This window comes from Acomys minous (assembly GCF_964271855.1).
Source record: "Acomys minous genome assembly, chromosome: 13".
NCBI classification, from domain to species: Eukaryota; Metazoa; Chordata; class Mammalia; order Rodentia; family Muridae; genus Acomys; species Acomys minous.
The window spans coordinates 103,776,725-103,798,393 of NC_140495.1; the positions used below are offsets into that span (position 1 = coordinate 103,776,725).

The 21,669-nt window shown below is 51.8% G+C and overlaps 1 protein-coding gene across 1 annotated transcript; it reads left to right on the plus strand.

Moving 5' to 3' along the window:
- The first annotated feature begins 3,053 nt into the window (after positions 1 to 3,053).
- On the plus strand, positions 3,054 to 12,325 carry POFUT2 (protein O-fucosyltransferase 2). Its single transcript, XM_084754308.1, has 9 exons — positions 3,054 to 3,245; positions 4,571 to 4,821; positions 6,393 to 6,537; positions 7,286 to 7,396; positions 7,555 to 7,621; positions 8,430 to 8,555; positions 9,613 to 9,793; positions 9,931 to 10,054; positions 11,363 to 12,325. Exons 1-9 carry the CDS (start codon positions 3,115 to 3,117, stop codon positions 11,514 to 11,516), a joined length of 1,290 nt encoding a protein of 429 aa, XP_084610434.1. The 5' UTR covers positions 3,054 to 3,114; the 3' UTR covers positions 11,517 to 12,325.
- Positions 12,326 to 21,669: the final 9,344 nt, after the last annotated feature.

A 21,669-nucleotide genomic window follows, 5' to 3' on the forward strand; every position in this document is an offset into this window, starting at 1 on the left:
TGTTGGGGCCTTACGGCCTCATAGAGTTAGATTCTACAACCATCATGGTGGGGAGCACGGCAGCAGGGAGGAAGGCTGGGCGTGGGAGCAGTAGCCAAGAGCTCACATCTGACCCATAGGCACGAGGCATAGAGACAGGCAACTTGAATGGCATAGGCTTTTTTGAGACCTCAAAGCCCACCCTGGTGACACACCTCCTTCAACAAGGCCAGACCTCCTTTTTTTTTTAAACACTTTATTTATTTATGTATATATTATGTATATATTATTTATTTATTATGTATATATGTATATATTATGTATATTATATATTTATTATGTATATATTATTTATTTATTATGTATATATGTATATATTATGTATATATTATGTATAAGTTCTGCCTGCATGGGTGTCCGCCCACTGGAAAAGGGCATCAGATCACATTATAGATGGTTGTGAGCCACCATGTGGTTGCTGGGAATTGAACTCAGGACCTCTGGAAGAGTAGTCAGTGCTCTTAACCACTGAGCCATCTCTCCAGTCCCAAGGCCAGACCTCCTAATCCTTCACAGTTCCAACTGTAGACCATGTATTCAAATATATGAGCCTATGGGGGGGTCCATTCTCACTCAAACCGCCACAAATAGAAACTGTGTGTGTGTGTGTGTGTGTGTGTGTGTGTGTGTATGTGGTAGTGGGGGTAGGGGTGTGATGGTCATTGAGAGAAACGTATGACACTGTTCAGAGTGGGATGCATATAAAGCCAGATGGATGCCTGTGGAGCTGCCTGGGGTTGCTAGTTGCATTGCTGGGTGGACAGCGTGTATGAAGAATATATACAGGTAAAGGAGGCAGAACGCCAAGTGCACGATTACAAGAGATGGTGCAGGCATAGCCCAAACAAAACACGGAGCCCCTACTGCCCCACGGGTGTGCTTAAATGTGTTTCCCAAACCCCTGCAAAAAAGGTCTTCTTGCATTTTGTCTGGGAGAGAAATGCTAGTCCTTTTTTAAAATATTTAATTATTTTTATATGCATGGGTGTTCTCCCTGCATGTTTGTGTGAGGGTGCCAGATCCCTTGAAACTGGATTACAGACAGCTATGAACAGCCATGTGGGTGCTGGGAATTGAACTCGGGTCCTCTGGAAGGACAGCCATTGCTCTTAGCAGCTGAGCCATCTCTCTAGCCCCGAAATGCTAGTTCTTAAGGGGCTGAAGACGCGGTACTGCGCCCACAGAGCGGGCAGTCCTACAGCTAGCCTCCAGCAGGCCGGCAGTGTTAAGGGCCATGCTGGAGACTTGCTGGGGTGCCAGGTGTCTAGTTAGACACAACTGACTGCTTTTTTAACAGTCTGAGCCAGGAGCTCATGTCCTTTCACAAGTACCACGTTTCCCAGGTGAATGCAAGGGTGGGGTGGCTTGTTGGACTGCTGGTGTGGTCTTAGTTCCATGAGAAACTGCAGGACTCGCAGCACCTCCTTCTCCCCGCATCCTGACCCAAAAGCACAGACGACTTGACCACACTGGACGGGGCCAGCTGCAGCTTTCTCTGCCAGCTTGGATTTAAGCCATAGTATAAAACACTGAAGAAACGTGTTCCTCACAAAGTCCACAGCACCTGCCCCCTGCCCCCCGGCCCCTCCATTCCTCACTCCTGCCTACAGGATACATCAGGTAGACCATCTTACCCTCCAGCCTCTCTGCCCTGAGAGCATGCTGCAGCTCAGCACCATCTGGCACTTAGAATCGCTGACACCCCAACTGGCTCCCTCATGGGATGATTTGGGGACACCCCCCCCCCCCGCCACTACTTCCCCTGTTGCAGCTGGAACAGAACAGAAACTGTCAACCAACAGAAACCGGTTCCAGAGTGGCATACCACCTGCCACGCCTATCACAGTATGTGAGAGTCCCAGTTGTCCCACAGCTTCACAAAGGGACATTTCCCAAGCTCATCATGTTAGCACCCCAGTATTTTAGCATCCACTCTTCCAAGACCTATGGGTATGAACCAGCCTTCCCAGTGTCCATGTTTATTCTCTCTCTCTCTCTCTCTCTCTCTCTCTCTCTCTCTCTCTCTCTCTCTCTCTCTCTCACACACACACACACACACACACACACACACACACTGGGTCATCTGCATCTTCTTGAGGTACTCTTGAACTTTAAAGATCTTTCTGGGCCTGGATATAACTCTCCTCTATTCTCCCAGGCTCGGTCTTTTCTTTTTCCTACTCCTGCCTTTCAAAGACTGGGTTTTACTTTTTGATGAAGCTCAACTTGTCACTTCAATGCTATGCTTTCTGATTTTTGGGGCCAACTGAGGCGCGCTCTCTTACCCCCACCCCCCCATCAATCTAACTGTTCCAGCACACAGTAGTAGTAGCTAGCGAGTCTCCGGTTCTCTGTCCTGAATCTGTATGTTAGTCTTTTGCATGTCACACTAACGCCAATGGAGGCTGCACAAACACTGGATTCTAGACACTTCCACGAGGATGCAGCTTAAAAACAAAGCCACAGTCACTCCACTGACGAACAGGCTTTTCCAGAGCTCGGCGGTCACCTCACTACTTCCTCGACCCCAAAGATGTATAGCGCGCCCAGCGCTATAGCCCTCGGATCCGGCGTCCGTCCCCTCTCCAGAAGGTCAGCGCTCGGTCGGTCCTCCTTCTTGCCTAGGAAGACCGCTCACCTAGCGTCCTATTGGACCAGTGCTTATGGCCAGCTCTGCCCAAACCATGGCTATACGACACGCGGTGACCGGAATGCCTGGCATCCTGCTGCTCAGCAGGTACCGGGTGAGACCAAAGAGAGCTTTCCCTGCTCTCGGGTCAAACTGCGAGCCAAATTGCGAGCCAGACCCTGAGTGAGACTCGACCCAGCTCAGCTGCCGCGGCTCAACCCACAACTTGGAGACTAAGCCGGAAGCGGAATTACCCTCGGGCTCCGCCCCGCCCCAGGCCCCACCCCCCTGGTCACGCCCACATACCCACCTCCGTACGACGTGAGGCGCGTGCGCACCGTGAGCCTCGCCGCGTTGCTATAGCTACTGGAGACGCGTTCGGCGGGGCGGACGGGCGCTCTTCCGGAGCGGGGCGCGGTAGCCGGAAGTTCGTGGCCGCCAGGGCCATGGCGGCGCTCAGCGTCGTCTGTCTGCTGCTGGCAGCGGCATCCTGGCGGCCGGTCTCGGCTTCAGGAGAGGAATTCTGGCCTGGCCAGTCGGCGGCGGACATCCTGTCGGGGGCGGCATCCCGCAGACGGTAAGCACGTCCACGCCGTGTCGGACCGGGCATCTGGGACAGGGTCAGCCCTGCCTGAGGTTGGGGCAGCGGAGCCCGGGCTGCGCGCGCAGGCTGTAAGAGTGCAGCCTGTGTGGCGAAGGTCGCTCTGGCCTTGGTCCGGGCTGGCCCGCTACTCCTGATTTCTACCAGAAGGTCCAGGAGCGGAGGTGGAGCCGGCTCTGGCCACGCTGGCTGACCCAAGTGTCGGCTCAGGCGCCTTGTCCCGAGGCCCTTCTTAAGACAGAAGTTTGTGTGAGCTGCCCTAGAGATTTGCGTTTCCTCCGCGGCCGCTGTTCCTCAAACTGGAGGGTAAACCAGGGGTCCGGTGCAGACAGAGCCAGCGACAGTGTGCGTGAAGACTGCCTGGGGGGTTCCGTAGAAAGGAATCTTGCTTTGGCGAGTCCCTTAAAGTTTTAGAATCGTTTTCACGGAGATTCTACATCACTATTTGACTTTCTCGAGTGTCGTTTGTGAACTGTGGAGTTTTTAACAACGGCCAACCAACCAGGCCAGTGATAATCACAGCAGGACTTAATGCAAAAGCAGTCCTGAGAACCCAGGTATGGCCAGACCTAAAATAAATTTTCAAAAATTGAAAGTATTACCATCCTGTCCTCTTCACTCTTTTCTTATTTTCAAAATGCTCATTTAAGATAATCTTTGTTCGGGCAGGAGAGATGGCTCAGCGGTTAAGAGCACCAACTGCTCTTCCAGAGGTCCTGAGTTCAATTCCCAGCAACCACATGGTGGCTCACAACCATCTATACTGTGATCTAATGTGTACTGTGTACATAATAAATAGATAAATCTTTACAAAAATAATCTTTGTTAATATACTGGGGCTGTTACTTTAAAGTGAATGCATGAATACTTAGAGCTTTAGCTGCCACTACAGGAACCGCCAATAGATTTAATTCATAAACCACACGTGTCCAACCTGTGTCCAACCTGCGTCCATTGGCCACACCGTCTCAGGATAGCTATGAATGCAGCCCACCATATTTACTGACGACAATCTCACACTTCATTGTTAAAGGTTTGGCACCCTGAACAAACAACAGGCCTAAGTAGTTGTCCAGAGTATGGTGGAGTTTTCAGACACAACACTGTAGGGATGGCTGCAGTTCCTAGTCTCGGCCTTGGCCTCTCAGGTTCCACTGCCATTCCGAATTGTCGGACAGTCCTTGTCTGCTGTTTGCACGCATGGCCATTGTCCCAAAGTAACTGCCCTGTCTGCAGGCTGGGAGTGGGTGCCCCGAGAAGAGGCCTCCCAGTTCAAAGCCCGCGTCTTGCTCCGTTCTCAGGTACCTTCTGTATGACGTCAACCCCCCAGAAGGCTTCAATCTCCGCAGGGATGTCTATATCCGAGTGGCGTCCTTGCTGAAGACGCTGCTGAAGACTGAAGAGTGGGTGCTTGTCCTGCCCCCGTGGGGCCGTCTCTATCACTGGCAAAGCCCTGACATCCATCAGGTCCGGATCCCCTGGTCTGAGTTTTTTGATCTTCCGAGTCTCAATAAAAACATCCCCGTCATTGAGTATGAGCAGTTCATTGCAGGTGAGGCGGGCATCGGGTTGGGAGGCTTTTCTGATGCTGATGTCAGGTGGCCTGGCTCAGCCTGCCTGGCACTTTTCCACTCAGCCCTGCCGTAGCGCTGGCTTCCATTACTTCTCTGAGGAAGCGGGTCCGAACAGCCGTGGCAGGTGTGGTCAGAGCGCTGCTGAGAAAACAGCTGAGAGGCCATCTTAACTGAGAGGTGAACGCCTGCCTGTGCGCTGCCCTTGCGGGAATCACACCACGATGGTGAAGGATCTGTGAAGGGGCCTTTTGTTTGACCTCCTCCTGCTTTCACTTTTGGAGAGGAGTCACGCTTTGCTGAGTACAGAGGTGTTTAGAGTTGACTGCAGCTTCGGTTGGTTGGAAGGCAGACGCTTTCTTCTGCCCTGGAGGCCCAGGAAGGAAGGGGTTCCTTTGGTACATCAGATCGTTACTCCACCATGGCCTCTGCCTAGGATTGCTGCCTCAGGAGGTTCTATTAGCAGGATGTGTTCTGTAGTATAGTCAGCGCTGCCAGCAACAGCAGTATTTTTTTTTAAAGATTTATTTAATTATTTATGTATACAGTGCTCTTCTCTGTATGTACACCTGCAGGCCAGAAGAGGGCACCAGATCACATTATAGATGGTTATGAGCCACCAGGTGGTTGCTGGGAATTGAACTCAGGACCTCTGGAAGAGCAGTCAGTGCTCTTAACCTCTGAGCCATCTCTCCAGCCCTGCATAAGCAGTATTTTTTTTTTCCTCACTTTTTCATTCAGGCTGACGATGCAACGTCACAGCATTGTAACCTCACGCATAGAACGCCCCCTTCCCTGGCTCAGCTCCCAAACTTGCTCGTGGCTCCCGGAAAGCAAGAGCTGGGGGATGGGCTTTTTAGGGTGCAGCACTCACCTGAGATAGCCTGACCTTTGCCTGAGCCTCAGGCTCAGGTGCCTGGAGAAGCTGCCCCTGCGTCTCTGAGGGGCAGGGCCAGGGGATTCCTTACTGTGGGAAAAGGGAGATGATGAGGCCGGTTAGTGTGGCATCTGGAGGCATAGGGCTGACTCTCCTCCCTGCTGTCACCAAACCTCCCTCCCTCCCTGCAGCTGGAGTAGGTCTGGCGAAGCCCACAGGGAAGCCGGTGCCCATGCCATGGCCTTCCTGGGAAGACAGTGGCTTTATTCACTCACAGAGCAGACTGGCAGGATAAAACTGTGCTGGGGCCAGCCTAGCCCTTGGCGAGTGATGAGTGTGGGGAGAGCTGCTTTAGCTTGGGCCTTGGGTCCATCCGCCATGTGCAGGCCCCAGGCAGTGTGAGTTTGGAGCTGCAGAAACTGACTTCGTGGCTTGTTGTAACTGGGGCTGTCTTCTGGACAAACCCCAGTGAGTTCCCTTCCGCTCCATCCCCACCCCCACCCCACCCACCCCCACACGCGCATGCCAGTGAATCCGCTGTCGGCGCTTTGGAAGCTTTTCCAAACCTTTGTGGCATCGGGAGGCCGTAAATCAGTGACAGCCATCCATCCACGGTGCACAGTGACAGCGCTCGCTCACGGTTGTGTGGCACTTTCTCTGGGGTCTCTGTTTCAGAGTCCGGTGGGCCCTTTATCGACCAGGTGTACGTCCTACAAGGTTACGCCGAGGGCTGGAAGGAGAGCACCTGGGAGGAGAAGGTGGACGAGCGGCCCTGCATCGACCCTCCGCTGTACTCGCAGGACAAGCATGAGTATTACAGGTAACACCGTGGGTACAGGCTCCACACGGTTCACAGAGACTGTCGTGAGGGGCCGACCCTGAGCCCTGGTACATTCTGGTATAGATCCCCTCACACGGTTAGACAAAGATTGGGCTGGTTTCTAAAGCACCTCACCAAGCTACCCTTACTTTTTGCTTGCTTGCTTGCTTGCTTGCTTTATTTATTTATTTATTTGTGCTATTGGGGGGTTGAACCTAGGGCCCTCTACATGCCAGGCAGGCCCTCTACCACTTGAAGTACATCTCTCCAGTTCTTTTGTTGTTCAAACACAGGGCTCACTACATATCCCATGGTGCTCTTTGCTTTAACTCTTCCTGTCTTAGTCTCTGAAGTACTGAGCTTATAGCCATGCACCACCACGCCCGGCCCCCCTCACCGTTTGTGTACACCTGAGCATAGCGTGGGAATGGCGGTCTCAGCCCCAAGCTATCCAAGGGCCTGGCTGTCACTTGGCACCTTCCATGTGTGAGGTGTGGTATTTGGAGAGCATGGCTCCACTGTCCATCTCCTGTCAGTGACCTGGGGAATGTTGAGTTCTGTGGGTTTTCTCAGAGGTCTCACAAGAGCCTGCTTGTCCATGATACTAGCCTGGGAACAGCAGAGTCGGGGGTGGGGAGTGGGGCGGTGTCAGCAGAACTGTGCTCTGACATGTACGCTCACCCACGCGCTTTTCTGTTCCTGGGTGAGAGCACACAGGCTGACCGACGGCTGGACTCGTGTTTTCCAGAGGCTGGTTTTGGGGTTATGAAGAAACGCGGGGTCTGAATGTCTCCTGCCTGTCCGTCCAGGGGTCGGCTTCCATCGTTGCACCTGTGCTTTTAAAAAATACGTCTGCTCGGTAAGGGCCCGGGCCTTCCACAGGGATTGCTTTGTGTATCACCGTCCCAATGCCTCACTTAGGCCCCCTCCCTGCACCCCAGCATTTTTGATAGTACAAATATAACCGTTTTGACTCTTAGAATCGTTTGAAGTCCTTTTTCCCTTATTTAAATGCAGATCTGTGATGTTGGACCGAGCTGAAAACCTGCTTCATGACCACTATGGAGGCAGAGAGTACTGGGATGTGAGTACCTCACAGCGGCCTCTCTGCATGTGCTCACGTTTTGAAAGCTTTGCTGACCGAAAGTGTGGGCCGTGTCCAGTGGGCTTGTCCCACCCCACAGCAAGCTGTGTGCTTTCGCTGTAGGACCCACTGTGGGGCTGAATGTGACCCCCAGCCTTCCAGTGCTCCGTTCCATAAGCGTAGTGGTCTTGCCTTCTCTACTTCTGTGGGTGGCTACACTCACTACTTCTCCTTTGGGTTGGGCAAGGGGACGTTTTGTACAGCAAACCCTAACACCGTAAGCCATTTCTGCTTGGAGGAGAGCGGTCGCCTGAGGACACTGGCTAACCTGACCAGGTCTCAGGCCAGGAGCAGTAACTAAGCATGTGGTTGGCAACAGAGACACAAGCATCCAATTCAGAGAGGTTAGGAAAAATGAAACCTAAATTAAGCAAAGTATAAAGCTAGGAGCTGGGCAGACACCAAAGTGATGAGGCCCCATGGCATTGCTGGCCAAGGGCAGTCTTGTAGCCTAGACAGGCCCAGCTTTGGGGCTGGTTGGGGTGCCCCTCCCTGAAGTGGCCCCATATGAGCCTTTCCCAATCTCTGTGGATGACATCACTGCTTCCTGAGTGGCAAGGGATTAACTAGAGGCCCCATAGCTGGTGGTGGTGTGGGCAGCAAGAGTCACGCAGGACCCATCTGGGAAGGCTGAGGAGCCTTGCCGGTGGCGCCCGCAGAAAGGAGCGGGCAGGTGGTGGATAGTGAAGCTGTGACTACTCATTCATCCCAAGGCCTCGTGACACTCAGCTCAGCCCTGTCCGTGCAGACCCGGCGCAGCATGGTGTTTGCAAAGCACTTGCGGGCCGTGGGAGATGAGTTCAGAAGCCAGCACCTCAACTCCACAGATGCCGCTGATAAGATGGCCCCAGAGGAAGACTGGACACGCATGAAGGTAGCCGTGCTGCTCTTGTCTGAGAGGGAACCAGGCATGGGCTCATCCCTTAGGCTAGCAGTATGTCTTGCGAATACTTTATCCCAGACATGAGTGACACTCATCATCTGATCTTCAAGAGTCCTCCTGATGCAGAGTCAGGGACATGACTCATACAATTTTCTATTTAGTGTGGGGATATTACTGTTAACCTAAAATTGGATTTTGTTGTTTTGCTTAACGCCCAGCTCTATTTTGTTTTGTTTTGTTTTGTGAGAAGGCCAAGTGTGGTGACACACACCTTTAATCCCAGCACTTAGAAGGTAGAGGCAAGCGGATCTTTGTGAGTTCGAGGCCAGCCTGGTCTACAAAGCAAGTCCAGTATAGCCAAGGCTACACAGAGAAACCCTGTCTCGAAAACAAACAGAGAAACAAAAGACTGCAGATTCTGCCCAGCATGGTGGCACATGCCTACGACCCCGTCTTCAGAGGTGGAAACAGGAAGAAAGAAGGGAGGAAAACTCAAAGAAGTAGGCAGTGAAAGCTGAGCCTGTCAGCATTTCCTGTGGCCTCTGCCCAGCAGAGCGGGAGCAGGCCAGCCCGCCTGCCCCAGAGCCCCTCAGACCTCTGGCCACACATTGTCCTCTCCTTGCTGTATGAATATTTTCTCCTCAAAGCTGGGTCTCCTGTGGTCTTTTCCATTGACTGGCTGAGCACCAGATGTTGGGACTCCACTGTTCCTGTTTGGTCTGGGGCCATTCTGGACTGCTTCCAGGGGCTGTTGTTCAAGCAATAATTCAGTGGCTTAGATGGTCTTGCCTAGAAGTATTAAGTAGCTTTCTTTTTTGAGTGTCTTATTTTATAATTTTTATTTCACTTATGGAGTATTTGCGATAATTGGTTACTTCACAGTCTTCTTGAAAAGAGATCCATTTCCCCCCCCCCCCCCCAAGAGATTTTCCGTGAGACTCAGCTGGGCCTGGAAGGACACTTTAGAGAACATGTCTGTCCACTGCTGTCCAAAGGACCCAGGTGAGCTGTGTTCAGCATCTTTTCAGCACGTCCTTGTCTTTTGTAGGTCAAACTGGGCTCAGCGCTAGGCGGCCCCTACCTTGGAGTCCACCTGAGAAGAAAGGACTTCATCTGGGGCCACAGGGAGGATGTGCCCAGCCTGGAGGGGGCCGTGAAGAAGATCCGCAGCCTCATGAAGACCCACCAGCTGGATAAGGTGTTCGTGGCCACAGATGCCATCAGGAAGGGTAGGCAGTTGGACACCCAGACTTTGTCAGGCCCCTTACCCCTGGCTGGATGCTGGGCCGGTGTAGGCATTCATCGTGACCCTCGACGGCGCACTTGTTCCTTCTGGGGGGTCAGCAGCCTCCCCTTTGCCTCGCAGAACAGGAAGAACTGAGGAAGCTGCTACCGGAAATGGTGAGGTATGAGCCCACTTGGGAGGAGCTGGAGCTCTACAAGGATGGAGGCGTTGCCATCATCGACCAGTGGATCTGCGCTCACGCCAGGTGCCTGTCTACCTTGCTGCGGGAGGGGTTCACACTGCTGTCAGAGGCTCCTGTTGCGCCGGTTCCCACCTTCTCTGTCCCCATTTGTGCTTCATTGCTTTCTAAACTGTAACATCCAGCCCAGGCTTTCCTTGGACTGCTGTGAGCTGTGGGGTCTCGACCCTTCAGGTCTCTCACGCACACATCCTCCATGGTGTACGCTCAGGCCTCTTCTGCTCCTGGCTGCCCAGGCTGCCTGACCTCCTTGGTCTGTTTGTGCCAGTGAGTTCATACACAGGGCTGCCTGGGGCAGAGGCCTATGTGTCGCCGCTGCTCCAGGAGACCACTGGAGGTCAGCTGGCCTCATAAAACGCTTCTGTACATCAGCTGTAGGAACCTCGGGGTGGGCTCAGAACATGGGTAGAGTGGGGACCAAGGCAGAGTGTGTGACTTTCCTTGTGGCTCCAAATGCTGAGGTGCTCGGTGTGTGCACATTTGAGTGCTAGAAGGCTGGTGTGTGTCCACCTTGCCCTGTTGCTTTTTTCCCCGTGACTGCTGCTTTTCTGCTGTGCTTTGGCCCCTGAGGTTCCTGCTGAGACCATCCCAGCACCAGGGGTAGATAGGTGAGGGCCTTGTTCGTTCTTAATCTGTGCGGTCCCCTCCCAGGCATGGCTTGGGCAGTGTGCATGACGGGGAGAGTGGCCATGTCTCTGTCCCTGCTAGTGCTCTCTGAGGAGGCTCTGGGCTTGCCCTTTCTCTCTGCCTGGGGTTTTCCCAGCATCTGGACACAGCTGTCTCAGGAACTGACTGCAGTTCCCAGCTCAGAAGGTACCTCATGCAGCGGATTGTAGCTGCCTCTGCCGTCAGCACAGCCCACTCTAATACTTGCCTCCACAGAGGCCAACCGAAGGCCCCGGAGTCCCAGGATAGTCATGTGGTGTTGCACTCCAGAACTTCTCTTGGATTAGTTGGTCACCCAAGTGCCATCAGAGGGCCAGGGTACAGGAATCAGGGCTGCCTGCATCGCTCCGTCACCCCAGGAACCTGAAGGGCCCTGGAAAGGGGGCTCCTTTAGCTATGGCAGCATATGTGACTAGTCCCTGCCACTGCCAGTATGTCAAGATGGACTCGGCCTGTGGCATTCACTGTAGAGCCAGGTGGAGGTCTAGCCATCGTAAGGGAGAGCAGGAGGTCTGCAAGGCGCGCAGTGGCTGCTGAAGCTTGGCCTGACCTGGGCAGGTGCCAGTGCGGCCGGGCCAGAGCCTCTGGTAGGCGTGTGTGACCAGAGCACCCATGGCTGGTCCCAGGTAACCTCTCACTACTCTACAGGTTTTTTATTGGCACCTCAGTCTCCACATTTTCTTTTCGGATTCATGAAGAGAGAGAGATCTTGGGGTTGGACCCCAAGACGACGTACAACCGGTTTTGTGGAGACGAGGAGAAAGCATGCGAGCAGCCCACACACTGGAAGATTGCATACTGAGGGCCACCTGTCCACCACCTGCCAGTCACGCGGTCACAGGGTCCCAGAGGAGGCCCCCACTTGGGTGGCAAACATCTAAAGCCCGTGTCCCTTGTGTTCATGGGCCAGCATCTACCAGTGTCTAGGTTCTGCCACCTTCAGGATTCACAACGTGTCTTCTCTCAGGACCTGAGGACCCACATCCCCATCACAGATGTAACGTGTGCTAGCCCAGAAATTCAAGAACACTGGGGATGGCCAGTGAGTGTCAGCCCTCTCAGGTATGGATGCTGGCTCCTGAGATGTTGGTATGACTGTCTACTGAGATCGCTTCACGCGTGTCCAGTGTGAGCAAATGCCAGGTTTTGCCTCACCCCCCACCGGCGTGGTGCCCCAGCTAGTTTCCAACTGAAGGGGACGACTCAGCCACTGTCCTCTCCAGAATGCTGGGAACCTTAGGGCAGCCCTGGAGCCGGGCCAATGACTCCCTCACCTCACATGGACCCCGGGCTCACTGCACACTGCTGAGAAATAGAATTGAGGAGTGACAGAAACACATCTGAGACAGGCCACTGCTTTAGGGAATCCTTTCCCAGGCCTCGTGCTGCCCCACAGGAGGCAGAGTCAGCAGGTCCTTGACCTTACTCATCAATTCACCCTCTTCCCCAGCCCCCATTCAGCTACTGCCCAGGTCTCCTTCCCAAGCACCAAGGTAGAGCCTGAGCACAGACAGCGTCCTGTGGCTCACTCAGCTGACCAGGTAGAATCATGTATTTATTCTTTGCCATTTGTACATCCAAGTGTATTAATAAAATACTTTTTTCAAGAAAGCTGTAATAGAAACGGTGCCTTTTAAGTACTTTGTGTTTTCTTAGATCGGGAGCTGGGTCAGGTGTGTGGCCTTCTGGGAGCATGAGGGCTCTTGCCACCTGGCAGTCTGCAGCATGGACCCTTGTCACGTCTACAGAAGGCAGGCTAGTCAGGTGTGACAGGACAGTTCAGACAGCCTTGTCACTGTCCACCACAACCTGGTTCTCCGTTGGCCTGTGCAATAGGACTGTTGGGGGAAGGTGTCCTCTAATTACAGAAAATCTGGAAATCCAATCTTTTGGAGTCCAAGGAGAAGGCAGTGTGGCCTTCATGGGATTTATGCTTTCTAGAGAAGTGGCCAGTCCATCTGATGGAAACACTGGCAGCTACAGCAAGTAAGGAACACCTGTGCCAGGACAAAGCTTCCCACGTGACAGTGGCAGCCAGTGCCAAGGACCTAGGGGCATGAGCTGGGGCAACAGGATGATGTGAGAGCCACGTACCATGTAGCCACGGTCTAAGCCAGCAGGCCATGTGGCCACTGACGGAGAGCAGTTGATGTAAGCAAAAAACAATGGGATTGGTCAGTCTCTGGGCCAAGGGACATATCAGTGCCTGGTGCTGTGGGCAGCAGCATCTCTGGGCAAAACTGGGAGGTCTTGAACCAGCCTGTCTGGTTGCTGTGATAACCATCTGTCACAATAATATCAGTGAGCCTGTAGCTCAATTCCATACAAAGTTACATTGCAGTTCACTATGAACAGAAGCAGCTCTAAAACAAATTCAACAGGAGACTCAGGAGCCAGCTAGATCCAGGGGCCAGAACGCCACAGCTGAGAGCAGTTCCAGCTACCCAGAAAGATGATAAGTGCATTTGGGTCAATGTTATTTTTTGTGCAACTCAGATGGATTGCAATGGCTGCTTAAGCCAAGGAATATGCCACAGCGCCCTTTGGCCCCAGCTGTCACACTGCCAGGATGACACCTGTGCCAGGGACTTTTTAACTGGACAGTGGACCTGACCTCTGGTGCAGATGACACTAACAAGACAGACATGGCTGGTAAACACTAGTCTGCACTCAGCCCTTGTGTTTTGTGCAGCTTCTTTTGTGTATTTTCAGTGACCCAGCTGTGACAGCTCATAACTCTCCCATTATTAACTCTTCCCTGCTCTCAGGATGTAGCAAGGTGAACACAACAGCCGTTCTGGACTTCTCTGGGGTCCCCCCTCAGTGATCCATCTGAACTGTTACATGTTGCAGGTACCCTGCATCAGTCAGGTTAACGGGTCCTTTATAGACTACTGACTTCTGAATCTACTGTCTAGAAGCCTTAGCCCTAAGTCATCAGTCATATACCCAGCATTTGATGACCTAGGCCCTGCCAGGAAGTCCACTACCAGGAGAGAAAGTGAGTATAGCATATCCCATAGGCAGGAAGGATATGCTGAGGCAATGCTGAGGGTAAGTTGGACTCAGGAAGCTGATTCTTATAAGCCACAAGCTGGGAGGAAGGCTCGTGGTCAGAAAGAACAACAGGACCATAGGGTCTTTGGTATCACCTGAAGAAGTCACACCTGGGGCCTGCCCAGAACAGCAGGACATTGCAGGCACATAGCGGAACCCACAATGCCTTCACCAGCACCAGCAGTGCCATCCAAAGTGGGCATCACAGTGCTAGACCAGCCCCCTCGGGGGCTCTGTGCAGAGACCATGTGGATGACAAGTGGCTATCCTTGGTGAAACCAGAGGGCCATTTGTTCCACAGCAGTGGCTAATTGGGACACCTAAGGCTATAAATCAGACACACACGCTGCCCAGGGCATCTGGGACAGAGGCTTTATAGCCTCTGGGGAGTTGTGCTCATCCATTTTGAGAAGAGGTTTATTTAGCTCACAGCTTTGGAAATGTCATGGTGCCAGCTCCTCTCTGCTCCACCTTGCCTGCAATAGCTCATGGGAATGAGCCATGCCAACAGAAGCAGGAAGCTCATCCACCACATACAGGCTGGGAGCTGAGCAAGACCGAGGTATGACTTTCAGGACCCTCTCAGAGGGTGACAGAGGCTCCTTAGAACCATCTAACTCTTCTGTGAGAGCAGAGGACCTAGCTTTAAATATGCCACCACTTCTCATGGCACTACCAATGTCACAGCAAAGGGCCTTGGGGGGTGAGTGCATGCCCAACCACAAGCTAAACTTGACACTGTCCTCAGATCCACACCAGACAGCAAGCCAAGCTCTCCATAGGACCACTGCCCTCACACAGTCCCAGAAGGTGACATTACAAGACCATGGGGGGTGGGGGGACGTGTCCACCTTCTGCTTGGCTCACCCCCACACCCCCATCAGGGGCTTATGTAGGTGTCCTTGCTGCCAACTGTTAAAGTAGGACTTGGGAGGGCAGGGGCCCAGTGTATTCAGTCACAGAACAACAGGAAGCCATCAGGGACTCCAGGGGGACAAACACATGTGACAGGTTGACAGACAAGAGCCTCAGACAAAAGTTCCATCTGGAAGTGGAGCTCCAAGATTCATGTAGTCCTTGGCTTGCAGGTGGCATCTTCTCCCTTGTCCCCACAGAGCCATCCCTAAGTCCAGTCTCCTCCATGGGGACATAGTTGTGCCGGATTTGGCTTGTTCTGCTGACCTCAGTTTACCCCAGTCATCTCCATAACAGCCCCATTTCCAGACAGAACTTTGTTCAGATGTACTCGGTTTAGAGCTGAGTAGAGTTTGAGAAGCCACTGAGGCCTGAGCCCTCACAATGCGACACATCACTCCTGATTCCAGAAGTCAGGGCTAAAGCCCAGATCACTTGTCTACTCAGAGCCTGCTTGCCCTGGAAGACAGAGTAGCCTAGAGCCCACATGGTTGGAGAGTCACAGAGGTAGTTTGGCCAGGATGTGCATGGCAAGTTTGTGACAGGACATATACCAGAATGGGACAAAGAGATGTTCCTGAGACCTGCTGCCCAGGGCATGGCTGGACAGCTAGGGCCACTGTTCTTGCTCCCCATCTACCCTCTGTGGGGGTCTATGGGGAAGGCTGAGCTGGCATAACCCTGGCTGGACTGGAGCCTGCCTCTTTTTGGAAGGAAGCCAAAGCAGTCTGAATTCAATGACCTGGTTGCTACCCTTCAGGGAGAAGTGGAGGGGGGGGGGGACAAAATGGGCAGGGAACACATTTGGGGACTGTGTTGAATCACACCTTGGCTGGTTCCAGCGCCATCTGTCTTGGCTGTGCAGCTCTTACTCCTTGCTGCCACATCAGCTAACTAATGAAGGCTAGAGGCTGCAATAAATGGCCTGTGACAAACTCAACCCTCAGCACTAAGGAAAAGGCCGTTTCAGGACAAAGCAGGACTTCCTTATCTTGTAGATGGCCACTCTCATACCATATAGATGGCAGGCAAGCCTTCAGACCTACAGAACACATGGCACCAACAGCGTTCCCTACCTCAAAAGGAACACAAAGAAGCTCTCTACCACCCCCTGGAGTCTGTGGGGCAGCAGCATCTCCAATTGGTCACTTTTAGAACATACACTTGCCTGCTCTTGAGAAATGCAAGCGGGTTTATAGAAGAAGCCCAAAGCAGAGTCACAGGTCCTCAGAGGAAGATACCACACATCCATCCTGTGGGAGTGGCAGGTTCAGTAGTGGGTAGGAAGGGGGATATGTACCATCTGGAACTTTCCCTTGTCTCAGGAAATGACAAGGAGGAATGGACACACCCAGGTGGCATTAATGAAAGTATTGTTGCTGAGAGAGACAAAGGTCTGATAGAGACACAGCCAGGGCTGAGGAGTGGCTGATGCTCCACGTCCAGTCTAGGGACACAGCAGGGAACTCCAACCGAGTCCCCAAGGGCACATAGCTGTACCTGCAGACAGCCTCAGACTCTGAGTAGGAAATGAACTTCAAAGGGTCTGGAAATTTCAGTGACTGAACTTGTAGCAATGTTGGGATGCCAGCTCCAGGACTATGGAGATGGGGCTCCTCACAGAGGATCTCTAGACTTGGAAACCCCCAGCAGGGCCATTTGGAACCCATTTTAGATACAAGGCCGTGATGGGAGGGTTGGCGGGCTCCCTGAAGCAGGGATTATGGGGGGAAAAAAAAGAGGCTCCACAGAGTGGCAGGGTAGGTTCCTCACAGGATCCCGGGCTTAGCAAGCCTCAAGTGTGGCAGGAGACAAAGGAAAAGGACAGGGTAGTTATGATGTGGACCTCACCTCTGGGCAAGAGAGAGAGAGAGAGAGAGAGAGAGAGAGAGAGAGAGAGAGAGAGAGAGAGAGACAGAAAGAGACAGAAAGAGACAGAGAGAGACAGAAAGAGAGACAGAGAGATACAGAAAGAGACAGAGAGAGAGATAGAGAGAGACACAGAGACAGAGAGACGTGCTTGCAATCCCTCCTTCTCTGGCGCTAGGCAAGCACTCTACCACTGAACTAAATCCCTGTGGGGAGAATTTCTAACCGCAGGGCATTTGGAAGTAGAATTAAAGATGCCCTTCCTCCCCAAATCAATAAATTCCCCTCCTCTGGAGGAATCCACCCTCAAATGCCTTGCAGGATCCACTCTCATCAACACGATCAGGGGCCATGTGCGCGTGGTTCGGTAGAAGCAGTAGCACACTACAGACACACCCATGGCCCTACAGAAAGTGAGTGGTTGCAACAGACCTGAGGAAACTTTGGTTGGCCACGTCTACAGAAGTGACAGAGGGTGCTGGAACAGGCAGCCTGCATAAATGAAAATATAACGGCACATTAGCAATTCAAACGGCCAAACAGAAGATTCAGTACCTAAGGAATAGGTACTGAGGGTGGCGGTCTGAGGGTGCCACAGGGCACAACACAGAAAGCCAAAGACTGAAGAGGTAAGAGAGGTGGCAGGGCCAGAAGACAGAACGGGCAGGCTGATGCTATCTAATGAGCAGCCTAGAGAGAGAGGACAGACTGTAGGAAAGTTCTGTTCAAGAGATGTGGGGTGGAAACCTTCCAGACATTACTCTTCGTGTTCAGAAGGCTGAGGACTCTCAAGAGGTGAGGTGCAATTCAGCCCTAGGGGCCTGCAGGAGCAGCAAAGGTGACCACAATCATGTAGAAGCAGCCCTGTGCTGCTTGACACCAGAGGGGCCAGAGGGCAGAGGACAGAATGCATCCAGACCATTCTGCCCCTGGTTAGTGACTATCATCCTGGCAACATCATCCCTCACAGATGACAGCAGAGATATTCCTCTAGACAAGGAACCCCCAAGCTGTTCACCATGAACAGACTCTAAAGGCAAGGGTGGGAGGTCATCACACGAAAACAAACATGACTAAGCCATAAGTGGCACAGCACGTGATTGGCCATGTGCTTTCTGTCCATGCCACACTCTTTGTAAGAAAGGAAACTTTTGTTTTTGTTTTTGTAGACAGGGTTTCTCTGTGTAACCTTGGCTGTCCTTGAACTTGCTCTGTAGATCAAGCTGGCCTCAAATTCACAGAGATCCATTTGCCTCTGCCTCCCAAGTGCTAGGATTTAAGGCATGTGCATCATGATCACTTGGCAAGAAAGGAAACTTAACATTTTAACTTGCCTGTCTGAGGTGTCTCAAGTGGTGGTTTTAGTGGAACTTTTTTTTCCTTTATTTTGTTTCTTTTTATTTGTCCTTTATTTTATTTTATTTTAGTCAGGGTATTGCAAGGCAGTCATTCTTGGCTTGGTCTGGAGCCCTGCAACTCCCTATGTAGTCCAGGCAGGCTGGCCTCCAACTCATAGAAACCCACCTACCTCTGTCTCCTGAGTATGGGGTTAAGGGTGTTTGCCACCATGCCTGGCTAGTTTATGAATCTGTGTTGGTCTGAGAGACTGGATTGCTTTTAAACTACCCTTGCTTCAGAGAGGGCTCCTTTAGAGGCCGTTAGTGTTTGGGAAGCATAGCAAAAACCATAAAGATGTGCATGTGCCATGACCCAGCAATCCTGTTCCTGGGACTTCAGCTTCGGAAATGGAATCTGGCTCATATAAAAAATCATACAGGGCGTTGCCATTGTTCTTAGTCGCCCGCCATAACTAGATGTAAGACCCTATTGCTGAAGGCACCACGAATCTTGGGCTCAGGACACAGAGAGATCAACCTCTATTGTTGGCTATGAGGCCTGCTCCCCAGGAGAGATTTTATGCCTGGTTCTGTAGCCTGGTCAAAAGCCCATGACTAGACTAATTGGACTCAGAGGTTATTAATAACAATAACATCAACAAAAACAAAATGGATATGAGATTGGAAGGATGACATGAGGGAACATGAAGAGCCGTCAGGAGGTGAAGGTGGAGGGTGACATGAGGGAGCATGAGGAGCCGTCAGGAGGTGAAGGTGGAGGGTGACATGAGGGAGCACGAGGAGCCGTCAGGAGGTGAAGGTGGAGGGTGACATGAGGGAGCACGAGGAGCTGTCAGGAGGTGAAGGTGGAGGATGACATGAGGGAGCATGAGGAGCCGTCAGGAGGTGAAGGTGGAGGGTGACATGAGGGAGCACGAGGAGCTGTCAGGAGGTGAAGGTGGATAGATATGATCAAAGTACATTGTATAAATGTATGAAAATTTCAAGGATAAAATAAAATATTAAAAATAATCTCTGTACTTGTTCTCCCCCCCCCCCCTCAGATAGACTCATTCTGTATAGTCCTGGTTAGCCTTGAACTTGTGGTGATCTTCCTGCACTAGCCTCCCAAATGCTGGAGTTACAGGTGTACAATACCACACCTAGCTCCAATTACTGTACTTCTCATAGGAAGACATCACGTGGTATTGGAAAGCATAAATAAAAAGGCTGAACTTGGGATATAAAATAGTGGCTTCCTATTTTTAAAAGATATTTTATTACTAATTAAGTGTGTGTGTATGTGTGTGTGTGTGTGTGTGTGTGTGTGTGTGTGTGATTGTAATGCTCATGAGACTATGAGGCATCAGGTCTCTGGAGGCAGAATCACACGATGTAGGAACTGGGACTAGGGTCTTCTACAAAAGCATCTTCAGCCCTAGCTTCCTATTTTTAAGACTGTAGCAGCCACAGGCTTCCTTGCTGAATAACTCCAGCTATTTTTAAAGATGTGTTCTAGCCACCCCCTTTACAAATGACCTTGGGTCTGGATGGAACCAAAAAGTCTTCCAAGAAGAAGCAGACCCTGAAGAAAGCGTCACAGTGTCTCAGGACCCAGATTAGAAGCAAGGGTACAATTGACAGTGGCCAAAGACTGGAATCAGAAGAGTGGACTCTCTCCATCTTTCCAAAGTGTTCCCAGTTTCGGTCTGGCGCCCTGCGTGGGGCAGACATGGCCCGGGGCTACAACCAACCAGCACCTTGTGTCTCAGCATCCTGACTTCACTCTCGTCTCACAGGGAGATAGCCTCGAGCTGTCTGCTGTCTACAATAAAGCCCTTTGTTCTCCCAAAACCTGGGATCCAGGTACTGGTTTCCACATGTACCATGCAGTGGCTTTGCTTGGCATCATTATGAGGCATATGGAGAGGTATTTGGTTTAAAGGAGAATAACAGAACTATGATTCAATGTAAGTAGAAAGCTGACAGTGTTAGCCTCATGCCTGTAACCTCAGCATGCAGAGACAGGAAGATCAGGAGTTTAGGGTTATCCTAGGCTACAGAGCAACTTCAAAGGCAGCTTGGGTATGAGAGGCCCTATCTCAAAAAACAAACAAACAGGGCTGGAGAGATGGCTCAGAGGTTAAGAGCACTGTCTGCTCTTCCGAAGGTCCGAGTTCAATTCCAAGTTCAATTCCCAGCAACCACATGGTAGCTTACAGCCACTTGTAATGAGTTCTGGTGCCTTCTTTTGGTGGGCAGGCACACATGTGGGCAGAATACTGTGTAAATAATAAATAAATCTTAAAAAAACCCCAAACAACCCAAACCAAAACAATAGCAACAAAAGATGTTCAGCGTTCTATCTGGGAGACATGGGTGCTCAAGCTTTTCTCTAGTATTTCTGACTTATTTCAAGAACCTTGCTGCTTTCTAGTGAATGCCCTGGGGTTGCCACTGCCCACGGTGTACAGAGATGCAGGTTAATAGAACTTCTCTGTCCCTGGACTGGCTACCTTTCCCATGCAGTCAGAGGACACTGAGCCTCACAGGGTCATTTACAAGGTCATCATGTACAGATGTGCATGGTTGTTAGACCTTCCTCCCACAAGAGAGGAGAAGAGGGTTCGGGACACGGGAGGTGCCATGTCTCCTTTAAGCAGAGCAGGAAGGTGAACCGCTGCCAGCTCCATCACTCCTGAAAGCACCTCAGGGAGGAGGCAGTGTGGCTGCTGCAGGCCGGCTTGTCCACCCCATTACCCTCACTGGTCATTAGTGAGGAGAAGTGGGGCTCGACTGCACATCACATCCAGGTTTCTGTAAATAACAAGTGTCTGTTCTCAGCAACTTCCCCGCCATGAACTCACAGAGTGTCTGCACCTCACTGCCGTCCCTGACCCTTCACATCAGCACTGAGTTCTGCTGCTGCTGAGGGCTGGGTGCTGAAGTGCACTTCTGCCTTCTGACTGGCCATCCTCAAAATGTCCATTCCCAGAAGGGTCAAAGGTCAAGGGTCAATTGGTGATGCTTAAGTGGTTTGAGAAACTTCAGGGTCTTCCCCCTCCTCCCCTCCACAGTCACATCAGGAAGTCACCTTGCCCCACTGAGACGGAGCCTCCTAGTGCCAGGAAGGGGACAAACTGATGTCACAGCACAGTGTAACACTGGGTGAGACAAGCCTTGTAAAGGATTCCTCACAGCATCAGGCACAATGTGCTAATCATAGTGTGTCCTCCCACCCCACTCTTGCTCCTGCACAGCCCCCAGGCTCAGCATTCACACGCCTTACAGAAATCACTGAGGCGGTCTGCCTGTAGCACCCTGAAAGACCCATGCGAATTTTCACAACAGAGAAAGAGACGTGTGGAAGGTGTCTGGAAAGCTCTTTGGGAGGCTGAGGTAGGACTTGGACATCTATCTACCCATGTGTGGAGGAGTCTGAAATGAAGGATTGGTGACCCTGTCTTGATGACAGAGCTGGGTCTGATGCCCCCAGGCAGCCAGGCAAGCCCAGATGTTCCTCTGGCCACATGAGCACCTGAGAGAGGTACAAGTCTACATCAGAGGATGGTGAGCCCAGAGTACTGTTGAAGAGCCCCATGTGTACATGTCCAGACACACACACACACACATGAACACATGCATGCACACATATAAAAACACGTGGTAAATTAGAAAAAAATGATTTCATAGAAAAACTTTAAAAGATTTAGAGACAAAGAATATAGGCTTTTTTATACTCTAGAGATGTTTCCAGTGTCTGGCTATAGAGCCTGT

Coding starts and splice junctions, on each gene's coding strand:
- POFUT2 (XM_084754308.1), top strand. CDS start 3,115: ATGGCGGCGCTCAGCGTCGTCTGTCTGCTGCTGGCAGCGGCATCCTGG. Junction 8,556..9,612: donor AAGACTGGACACGCATGAAG/GTAGCCGTGCTG, acceptor TGTCTTTTGTAG/GTCAAACTGGGCTCAGCGCT. Junction 10,055..11,362: donor TGGATCTGCGCTCACGCCAG/GTGCCTGTCTAC, acceptor ACTACTCTACAG/GTTTTTTATTGGCACCTCAG.